At 34.9% G+C, this 12175-nt stretch overlaps 1 protein-coding gene across 6 annotated transcripts in view; it reads right to left on the reverse strand.

Annotated features, from left to right (window-relative positions):
* Nucleotides 1-765: 765 nt before the first annotated feature.
* Nucleotides 766-12175, reverse strand: part of MACC1 (MET transcriptional regulator MACC1) — a 182498-nt gene continuing 171088 nt past the window's right edge. For 5 of the 6 annotated variants that reach the window (XM_072764508.1, XM_072764510.1, XM_025993166.2 and 2 more), the window contains one exon: nucleotides 819-1127. In XM_072764508.1, coding sequence (XP_072620609.1) covers nucleotides 915-1127 — 213 coding nt within the window. In that variant the 3' untranslated portion in view covers nucleotides 819-914. The other variant, XM_072764507.1, reaches the window with a different exon arrangement.

Genomic DNA, 12175 nt, shown 5'->3' on the forward strand with positions numbered 1-12175 from the left:
TTCAAAATATAGTGGAAAAGTATAGCAAGCTTCACTTAAAATGAAGTAGCTACCCTGTCCCTATGAGTTTTAATACGCATTTTTAGTTTTTACTATTTTGCTATGTGCTATTTAAAAAAAATAATAAAACCAGGTTTTGCAGACAGAAAACTTAACTTCACATTGGCTATATTGCCCTAAGTGTCTTCTCCAGTCCTTAGTCTTTTCAGATGAAAAATGGGAAGAATGTTAGCAAACTCCACTGAGAAATTAAAAAAAGATTAAATATCGAAAGCTTGTAGTCCTGTGCCTATCCACAGAATATGTGTTTCCTTCTCCTCTCTCTTGACCTGCCTACTGGTAAAATTCCAGTGTTCACCCTTGGAAGCCTCTAGTTTATCTGGGTATCTGTGTGATATAATTATGCTAACAGTCATTTGTTTTAACTTAAAGAAATTGAATGTAACTCTGAAAAGACAGAGAGTTTTATTTTCCTTTCTCAAGAATACAACAGCTTGGGATCCCTGGGTGGCACAGCGGTTTGGCGCCTGCCTTTGGCCCAGGGCGCGATCCTGGAGCCCCGGGGTCGAGTCCCACGTCGGGCTCCCGGTGCATGGAGCCTGCTTCTCCCTCCGCCTGTGTCTCTGCCTCTCTCTCTCTCTGTGACTATCATAAATAAATTTAAAAAAAAAAAAAAATAAAAAAAAAAAATTTAAAAGAATACAACAGCTTAATGTTTGCATTTGAAACATACATAAAAATACATGCTTGATTGTAAGACCTACCCTTGGATTTTGTGTGAGGCTGTGCTTTCACCAGGAAAAAAATCTTTTTCAAACTTGAAAAAAAAAAGTAATACTTTTATGAGATTCTTTACACACACACACATTTTCCCCCTACCATTCTCCCTCCTCCCCAGAACACACCCTTCATTTTTATACTTCCTCAGAAGTGGAGAATGCAGTTGCTCTCAAAAACTCTAAGGAATGTATTAGTATTAAAGCTCCAGTTAAATCTCGCCACTGTTTGGTCACAGGGTTTTTCATTTTGTCCAAAGCTGATTGAAGGTCTTGTAACATGTCTCTGTAGCTGTTTCCATAGTGAGCACCCCAAGTATAGAGAAAATCATAAGCAGGTTTCCACATCATCTATAAAGAAAAAAAATTAGACTGGAGTAGAGCAGAAGTAAAACAGAAGAAAATAGATGCTTTTAAAAAAGAAGTTTTAAAAGCCTTTTAGGATAAAAAAAAAAAAAGGAATACCAATTATATGTAGATTTACTTAATATCATATAAAACATGCTCTAATAGCTATCACTTCCCTGTTATATCCCCTGTTTCTAAACCTTGCGATTTTTAAAATAATGACTACAAATAGGGCCTCTTTTTTTCTTGATCCATCATCTAAACATTTACTCATTGCTTTGATCTGAATATAAAAATTCCTTGCAAAATTTCTGGATGATATTTAGATGTTACTGAGATAAACTTCTCACTCTCTGAGACACTTTTAAGGTAAGGTAATGACTCTTATAATAGTATCTGTGGTGAGCTTTACAATACCACACATCAGAGAAAGAGCTATATGGTATATTTAATGCTTTAAGTAAGTCATTTTATATGAGCAAGTCTATAAACAAGGAAAAATGTACCTTCATGATCAACTCAAAAAGAAAGCAAAAATACAGTACTTTAATTTAAAAAATAATTTAATGAATCACTTTATGACCAAAAGAAAGATCAATATTCAGTACTTCATTATGCTTTCCCTGAGCACCCACCCATACCAATGACATCATTGTTTCCATAGAAATAAATGGACGTCAAAGAGGAACTTCATGTTCAGGCATGTATGTAATGGTAACCAAGGCAACCAGTCTCAGGGAGAATAAAGACAAAGACCGAACAAATAAGACAAATTGTAGAATAACACACACACACACACACACACACACACACACACAGAAACACATCCAGCTTAAAATAAATTCCCTCTAAGAAAACGACAAAATGAACCATGCACTTATAACTGGAATATTTAGAATCTAAACTTTATTACTTGCTACTAATTTGAGTTCACTAAACTAATTCATTTGTGATTTTATCACTTGCAAAATGCAGACCGTGAGCTCAATATTATGCAAGTTGCCCTCTTAAAGTAGAGCCTCCATTCACAGTAGTAGCACATGAAGTTGGGCCTTGGGATATAATTTTTCATCCTGCTTTGATGGCCTCATATACTCTACAATTGAAATTAAAAGAATGAAAGACCTAAATAAGGAGTTCCATTATGTTTCAATTTAATCTACATAAAAGGCTAGGCATTGAACTCAAAAGACAATTTGATGTTATTCGTCCAAATTAGCATTCCTGAGAAACCACAGACACTCGTATCTTCATCCCTCTTAAGGAAGCTTGATTCTGCAAGGTACTGAATAGAAAATAATTATCAAAGTTCTACCATGTCCAGGTGGTCATGATGCATTGTCCCAAATGATCCCAGATTTTGGCGGGTAAGCTTTACCCTCTCCAACCTGGCTTATAAAGAACGGTATCTTCCATCACTGATAGACTGTGAATGGGGTGTCCTCTCGTATATTTTTCTGAATACTCACTTTGAAACCAAACCTAGTGGTCACCACTAATAGTTCAGCAATGGTAGATGAGTTGAAGCATATTACCAGAGCCTTTTTGCCAGATTCAATCTTGCCTGTGACTGCTTAGATGCAAAGACACACTAAACAAGTAGACTATTCTGTAGTGAGTATATACAAACTCTCTGTAAAAGCTTTCGAGACCTGAGTTCTATATTGCATTCATTTAAAATTCCCTGATGCTCAACTAGCTGGTACGTTATTTTTCAACATGTCATATGTTGTTTAAAATCATGATGTTTATAGCTAAAGGCTTCTAAGATTTTATGCTAAATCCCTTAGTAAGTGAATGATAAAAAAGATGTATTTGAAGATATTTTATGATAAATAGCAACTGGGATGTTTTGGTACCAAGATGATGGCATAGTATCACAAAAAAACAGATGTTTTCTAAAGAATCGCAGTGGGTAATTTTCAGGTTGTGCACTACTACGTGTGCAGATTCAAAGTAACTTCATAGAGGCAGGCAAAATGGCTCCACTGCTTTTCCTGATAGAAAAACTCTGCATCACATATCTTGCCGCAGCAGCACGGTGGATTGCTATGTATAGAAAAGCCCTGAGGCATATTCAATCAGGCAGCCGTCCCTTGGTGCTGTCTGAAGCAGGAAATACACCCAGGTGATGCAGGAATTGGAAACTACAGATTCAGAAGAAGTCCAATGATACATTTATCTACTCACTTGTGCAGAGAGCCATACAATGCTCTCACATTTGGCAATTTTTACTGATAGAGCATTTCAGTCAGCTCTCGCAATTCAGAGAAATTTCTGAGCCTGAACCCTAAATAAGACATCTGATAGTATAAAAGGACTCCCCAGGACTACTCTGAATTAGTCAGAAGTGCAAGGAAGGATATTGCCTTAAACTTATTGGGGATTCTCTGGAGTCTAATCCATAAGCTACATAGAAATGGGTACAATAGCTTAGGGCAATGGTAAACGTCATGATTTATACTAAAATGAGTATATATTGCATTCCATTTTTGTTTCTCTTTTCAGCAAACTAAACCTGAATATTCCTTCAGTGCAAAACCTGATCTGCTATATAAAACATCATTTATGGCTCTGAATAGAAATGACATAGAAACATTATGGAAGCATAAATACAATGAATATATTCAAAATACATTGTTGTTCATTAATTAATTATTTCACTTATTAAATCAAGAATATTTGAGTAGCTACCACTACAAATAATTTTGTTACACAAAGGAATAAAATGATGAATATGGCATGGCTTGATTTTAGAAGCTTATAGCATGGAAGGAAATAGATAATTGCATAAACACTGGCCCAATGCAAGAATAGACAGGATTTGGTCACTACTAACAGTTAAGAAAAACTCAAAAAATTACTTTCATATTTTAATTTAATGTAATAAAAATTATGAAATAAAAATGATAGTTCCATTGACTGAGAAGCATTACGGTGTAATAAAAAGAAAGATTGGTTTTGGTGTCAGAGTCCTAGGTTAACATCTTGAGTTATGTTCCCTGTTGGATGGGTCAATTTGAGTAAATTAATCAAAGTATCTGAGCTTTGAATTTTTCACTCTATAAAGTATATATAATAATAGAGAAAATAAAAATATAGATAATAATTTCCAGGTTTATGTCTAAAGCACTTCTTGAAGGGTCTGGCATACAGTTATATTTAATACTTTTTAATAGGATATGAGTGTGTAGTTTTGGGATGAGAGAAAGGTAAGAAATCTAGCTTTAACCCTACTGCATATGAGGTGAAGGAGGGAGTATCTTTATCTTCAATAAGATATTGGAGTAGAGATAGGACCTCCAGGGAACAGTCAAGAGTTTAGCATCACTCATGCTAAGCGATGATGAAAGCATGAGAGTGGAGGAAAATGCCAAGAAAGAAAATGAAGGGATGAAAAATTTAACCCTTAGTTAAGTCTACAGTTAGGGATTAAAACTAAGAAATAGAAGCGATAAAAAGATGAAGAGAAACTGGTGTCAGAGTAATAGAAAATGGAATGGGGTACTTCATGTTGCAAAAGTCAAGGACTGATAGCATCCCAAAAAGGACATTCAGCTCACAGCAGTTTCTCGGAGCCTATTGTTCACATAGCCTTCCAATTCCATGTTCAATGACATCACATAGAGAGGTTAAAGTCATCAATGTTAGGAGTTGTTATACCATGGAAGCTGGCAAAGTTATACCCTACTGTGTAGGGCTTTTTCTCCCTTGAAGAGTTATTGAACATTTGCCAGCATGCCACTGGCTGAGGATATCTCTTCTCTGTTATCCCCCTCTGCTACCTCTAACATCAAATAATGTGGAAGCATGAAGCAAAACTGAGAAAATCCAGATATTTGGCAATTAGTAAGTCTTTGGTAACCATGAAGAAGGCAGTTTCAAGTGGCAGAAGGCAAACTGGAGGTATGAGCAGGTGCCAAGGAACTAGAAGCCACAGAAAAAGTGCGTCACATTTGGAATTTCAAAGTTAAAGGAAGAGAGACAAAGTGAGAAGGAGAAGCAGTGGAAAATAAAAGCATTTTTAAAAGGAAAAAATCTGCAAAAACTAGTAATTTATAATTGAAAGGGGAGGTTGGTTTGAATCCTAACTTAGTGACATGAAGAATTTAGGATTGATGAAGATTAAGGAGGTAGCATATATAAAACACTCAAGAAGATAAGTTAACTTACTTCAGGCAGAACACAGAAACACATACAAATACTAAAATTATTATGGAGTTAAGGTACATAATAGGGCGAATATCAAGAACTATTGAGAAGAAATGGGAGCAAAAGCATAAGCTATAATTATGTCCTTGACACAAAAGAAAAATATTAAATTTGGGGAACTGTGTTTTAAAATTGTATTTTATTAAGAGAAATAAGCAAATCTCTGTCAGGTATGGTAAATATAACTTTTTCTATATTGAGATTTGCCTTACAAAGCATGACAAAAATCCAGCCTTCATCAATGCATCAGTTGTTGCTGTCTTTTGTGGCATAGCTATATGACATTTGACTCAAATCCTTAAATGTTTACACTTTTATTTCCTCAGCATTTCTTTCTATGTCATTGTACTTCTCTTACTCAGCAAGTGAACATATTCTATTGAAGGCAAAGACACAAAAGGGAACTTGCAAATGTTAATTTAACTACAGACTTTATGAAATTATGTCCAAAAACACACACTGAAAGCCACAAAGGATTCGCAGCTTTGTAATAATTCAAGAGAAAATGAAAATGAAGTATTTTTTTTTTCTGGAAATGTTTGAATGAAAAAAAATAAGTAGAATAAACAAATTTCTTTCCAGGATGACCTAAGTCCTCCAAAAGCTGGAAGTGACTGTGGATTGCTTAGGTCTCTTCCAGGTTTATATTATCTTCTATCTCTTCAGTGGTTTGAAATACTTCTCCACTGAAATAGTTCTTCTGCTTGTGTTCAGTGTTATGATTTAAGGGGTGATACGCAGAATCTCTGCGCTAATGCTTAGACAAATCAAAAGGAAAGCATGCTCCTGAGAGTTTTTGTTGAATTATTCTTAACCACAAAACAAATTCTCTCAGCTTTCTCATCTCAATCACAATTATTTGACACACAGGTCTCATTCTTACTCCTCTACTCTTATTTTTTTTTAATATTAACTTTATGATGTTATGGGTTCATCTCTGAATAGGAGCATGAGGCTGTCAAAAGCATAGAGTTGTTAATTTCTCAGAAATGTGTTTTGATCTCCCTCTATAAGTGGCAGTAGCATCAGTAAGCATTTCACCTATCAAAAGTTAACAGTTTCCAAAGTTCTAGCACTTCTCTAAAAGAATTATGTCTTTGGTTTATCTTCCAGATATTAAAGGACAAAGAAAAAGGTAAACGAGCAATAAAAGAAGTGGTGAGATGTCAAAAGAAATGAAACAGGAATAGAGATTTAAAAAATAGTTTTCCAAATTTAGAGTGCTTATTCCCGGAAGCCAGTAAGATTCATTAGATAAAGCTCTAGATAATGAAATGCAACATGAATAAAAGCAATTCAGATCTGAGGAAAGCATCTATGTCTTTTTTTAGCTCATAAAACATGAATTGCATAAAGAATGCAATTGGTTAACTACATTTGGATAATTACATTTTGCCACATTAAAAGATTCATAACCCACCTACATTCCTCATAAAACTATAGAAGCAATGTTTCATTTTAAGTATAATTAGCTGAAGAAATATTAAGGCAAATTTGCCTTATTAATGATTAGTACATGTGTTCTATATTCAGTACATCATTTACAATATCCAAGGGGGCCTTATATCACCTGTAATTGGTAACTATCTAAATATTGTTGAAGATGAAGGTACAATGGTACCTTCAGAAAAGTATCTTCAGAAAAGAAAGGAGGCTAACATATCAAGAGGTCCCTATTCCTTTCAAAGGGAGACGGTACTTGGTTAAAACTTTATGTAAGATTCTCTTGGAAAAGTAGTCAGCTCTGTTTCCTCTAGGAATAACCCCTTGGAAAATCAGGGGTTAAGCATAAGCCAGAGGATAGAGTACTCATTCCTTGCTAGTGCATCCACTCAGTCTAACATCTTAGGAGAACCTGCTGGACAAGCTGTTGTCACTACCTCACTAACTCATTCACTAACCAGTAAGAGAATTCAGGTCACCTGGCTATAAATCCAGGCTCATTTCATTAAAGTATAGCCACAGATTTGTTTCAATATTAAGAAGTTTTAATAAATGCTGATTTAAATCTTATACTTAGCTGGACTACGGTTTTCTAAAACTCCTGGTTGTTTGTGATCCCTCAAAGTAAGCGTTAATGAAGAAAATCTAAAACCTAAATCAAATATTGGTGTCTCTAAATCCATTTTAAGATACCCTTATAATATTTAATGATTATTATTATTTCTACTTGATTTTCAGATGTAAAAAGATACATAATGTAGGATTAAAGCAAAGATAATACAGTGTGCTACCCCATGAATTTCACTATGATGTCATCTTTTTCTTTATTCCATCATTTCAAAAAATTGAGTATCTTTTTGGAATTAAAGATGGTAGCAACAAGCATTATAGTATTATACAAAACAGACTATGGTATCTAAATATTATGTCGCTGTGTCAAATCTCTAGTGCAAACAATGAAGAGTTAAGAAATTATTCTATACTTTTTGCTACTGGTAGGGAAATTTCCATATAATACTTTCCCATTTTTAAAGAAATTATAAATATAGCTCTTACTATAAAAGCCCAGCAAACTATACATTTAAGTACCAAGGCTAGACCTGGACAATGCCATACCTGTAAGCAGAATCCAGGACTTGCTGTGTGAGCCAGAAAACCATAAGAGTTCAAGGACATTCTTTTTATCTTTTGCAAGAGATATTTTCCAAGGAAAAAGAAATGTTGTTAAACCATTAAAAAAAAGCTGACCAGCCAAGTTTTTTTTCTCATTTTTTCCATGCATTACCATTCTGCCATTTTCTCAGAAGAGAAACCTTGAAATCATTGCTGACTTTTCCCTTACCTACATTCTTTCTATAGTTACACTCAGTTATATTACTAAAAAATTACTATACTTTATTTCCTTTTCCAAAGTCATCCAATGTCACACAGTTGTCAAATTTATCTCTTCCTCTTAGTAATGTATATTTCACATACATTATTTCATTTAATCCTCCAAGTATCCGGTAAGCAAGAAAGTATTTTTCACCTCATTTTGCAATTAAAAAAATTATTCCTGGAAAAGTCAAGTAACTTGCTTAAGGACCTAGGGCTAGTAGATGATAGAGTTGGAACAGGAATCTAGACAAGGAAGCATAACCACTATGCTCTGGCAGTCATTAAAGGCTCTCTCTACCGACTTTAAAACACATGTATCTCTGACCAAATCTCCCAGTAATTACTAAAATGCTCTTCCCTCCAGCCCACATATTGTCTTCAGTAGTCTCTAGAAGTCATTGGTACCAAAAAGTACTGAAACGCCCTTCCAATCCTCTCCAATTATTCAAATACTATCCATCCTTCAGAACTAGGATGTGTCTTCTGACAGCTCCTCCCACTTGACCTTTTATTAGTTAATTCTGAAAGGACTTATCAATTGTGCATATGGATAGAACTGTGTCAAAACATACCTGGGTCTGGATCACAGTTCTATATTTAATAACCATGTAATTCTGGATAATTTACACAAATGCATTCACCCTTAGCATACTGTGAAAACTGAATAGCTACAATGTTTTCCTTACAAAGCTTGTTAAAATAAATGAGATAGAGTAAATAAAATGCTCATAATGATTAGCTGACACACACAGTAAACATGCAATAAATTGGAAACCTATTGCTATTCTCATTTTCACTTATTTCAGTATCTAATCATATACTTCCTTAAAATATAGCAACTCAAATCTTGGGGTGGCTGTGTAGCTGTCAGTTTAGCAAGTAACTCTTGATTTTGGTTCAGGTCATGACCCGGCATCATGAAATTGAGCCCCATGTTGGGTTCTGTGCAGGGTGTGGAACCTACTTACTATTCTCTCTCTCCCTCTTCCTATACCCCCTACCCCTTCTCAAAAAAAAAAAAAAAAAAAAAAGCAACAGTTTATCTCAATTCCCAGGCCAAATAAAACTTGGCCTTAGGGAGAAAAAAAACAAACACATTTTTTCATTCTGCTTGTGATTTTTGTAGCTCTTAATGCTCTAATGCTAAGAACTGATAGTCCTAGTAAACGTGTTAAATGTATAGATGAATTAAATACTGAGAATAAGGATTTAGAGGAAAGATACTAAATAAGTAGGAAGAATTCCATATATAATTTTTATTAATGTATAAAAGCAAATAAAATTAGCTGTTTGAGGAATACCTACTTGTCATTTTAAATCTAGACCTAGGGATCCCTGGGTGGCGCAGCGGTTTGGCGCCTGCCTTTGGCCCAGGGCGCGATCCTGGATACCCGGGATCGAATCCCACGTCGGGCTCCCGGTGCATGGAGCCTGCTTCTCCCTCTGCCTGTGTCTCTGCCTCTCTCTCTCTCTCTGTGACTATCATAAAATAAAAAAATAAAAAAAATAAAAATAAATAAATTTAAATCTAGACCTAAAATAAAATGCTTGGGACACTATAGCTGCTGGTCAAAAATAAGGAGGGGCAAATTTATGGCTAGAAGATAAAATAAGGAATCAGATCCTCACTGATTGAGTGTGGACTACAAAAAGACTTTATAAACACACCATGCCAGTCATAAGTCTATAGGGAGAGTAGCTTCCTATATAAAAATGTATTACAATTAGTAATATTGACTTCCTTAGGCTTCCACAGTCAAGGTGGCCCATTCTGGCAGAACAGTTAAAAAATCAGCATTGACAGACCTACTTGTGCCTGTGGTTGAGGTGGAGCCCAGTGGGATAGAAGGTCATTTAATAAGAAGTGACCTTTTAGTGTCCTTCATAAGTAAGTGCCCTTACTGAATAAGATGGAGAGAGCATATAGTCTTTTTTGTTAGGCAAAAGCCAATGGAAGATAGTGGCTAGGAAATTTGTCATATATACTATTAATCCCCAGAAGGATAGGTAAAGAATATCCAATTTAGACCTGAGAATATCTTAGCCCTGAAATCCCCAGCATTTCCTCTTGTAAAATCCAAATTTTTTAAATGAGCTACTTTACTAATATTTTGTTGATTCTGTTTTTTTTAATTAAAGCTCTAAATAATAAATAAATAAATAAATAAATAAATAAAGCTCTAAATATCTTCAGGAAAACTCCAACCAATTTTCATTAAATTTCACATGAAAACCTTGGCAATGATTAAACATCTTTGTATAGCATAAATGTATTTTCTTTTCAAAAGAAATACTCTGACAAACGTATTTCCCTTAAAAACAGATTCCAAGTTTTGTAGCTTTGCTTTTATGTAGGAAATGCTATTTCATTAGAAAAGTTGAGTAACATTTCTTATAACTAGAAAGATGGTTAGTTTAAAAAGTGACATTCTCAGAAATCTCCAGAGAGAAGCTTTTTTTTTTTTTTTAACTTTATAAAAGAATAAGAAATGGCCAAAAGTACTCAAGAAAAATTTGATACTATTACTAATCTCTTCTTTAACTGGATTGAAGCTGAATAAAAAATGCTAAGGGAAATTTTGGTAGTATCATGTGATAGCTTGAAAAAGGAAAAGAAAGAGTGAAAGGAGCCTCTTACCACCCTCCCCACCCAGTCCTGACCACACCTCCTGGTTCTGCCACTCCACAGCACAGTGGATTTGGTGTGGGTGGGCAGAGTATAATAGTTAAAGTACAAGGACTCTAAGATCAAAGCCCATGCTCCAAACCTGGGTCCATGAATTTCTAGCTATAGGTGTTTAACCGAGTTACTTAACCTCTATATATTAGTATTAGTATCCACCCCAGAAGTTTTTGTTGAAAGTATTAAATAAAGGTAATTTTTGTGATGCTCTTGGAACAGTTCCTGGCCCAGAATAAGCGCCAGATATCTGTCTTTAAGACAGAATAAAAATAGAACAAAAGGAAAAGGGAAAAATTGAAAAAGAAGGAAAGTGAGTGAAAGAGCCCCATTGTAGACATTGGCACACATAGAGAGGAACTGTTGGAAAGTGTGCCCTCTGAGGAAGTGAGATAAAGGAAATGGAAGCCACGTGGGAACCGCCAGGCCTCGTTATCTCCCTTCCCTGATGCTGGTTCCTTCCCTCTGCATGTCCTACCCAGAACTAGTATCAGTGTGGTTTGAAATCATTTTTTTACTTGTATATTGATCATATTTAAAAATCAACTCCTTCCTGAGAGAAAAAAAATTGTACAATTGGATTTTTTTCAAGGGAATGAAAATTAGTATACATCTACCCTTTGGTTTAAGTGGTCTAAGAGGTAAAGACTCCCATAGATTATTTGGAATGGCTTTAGGCCCATAGACCATGCATAATTTTCCAAGCATTTAATAACACAGTTCAGAGTGGTGTTTGTTAGCCTTAGCCACAGTAAATTGAATGATAACCTCTAGAAGGACACCTAGGGATTTTCCTCCCTGCTTCTGAGTATTTTATCAAACTCAGACATAGACTTAGTCCTTTGTGATTTGGACTGTGCAAAAGTGAATAATGGACAAGTAGGCTGTTTGTTGGCTTCCGTCAAGATTTGGAGGAAGACAAAATATAAACAATCACAATTAGAGAGGTTAGATGCTTAACAAACCTGAGAGAATAAATAACGCTCTGATAAATAATTCTCAAGAAAACATTTTTTTAAAATAAGGCCTTACTAAGAAAAAAAGTCTAGCTTTTAATTAGGCAACTTTATAAAATAATTATTTTTAAAGTAGTTTTAGATTCACAGCAAAATTGAGAGGAAAGTACAGAGATTTTCCATATATATCCCACTTGCACATATGCATAGCCTACCCCATCAGCTTCCACCTGAGGGGTACACTTGTTACAGTTGATGAACCTACAATGATACATTATAAGTACCTAAAGTCTCCTTGGGTGGAGTTGGTGTTATATATATACCGTGGGTTTAGACAAATGTATAATGATATACATCCATCACTATGATATCATATTGACTAT

The sequence above is a fragment of the Vulpes vulpes genome, chromosome 7 (genome assembly GCF_048418805.1).
Source record: "Vulpes vulpes isolate BD-2025 chromosome 7, VulVul3, whole genome shotgun sequence".
Taxonomy (NCBI): Eukaryota; Metazoa; Chordata; class Mammalia; order Carnivora; family Canidae; genus Vulpes; species Vulpes vulpes.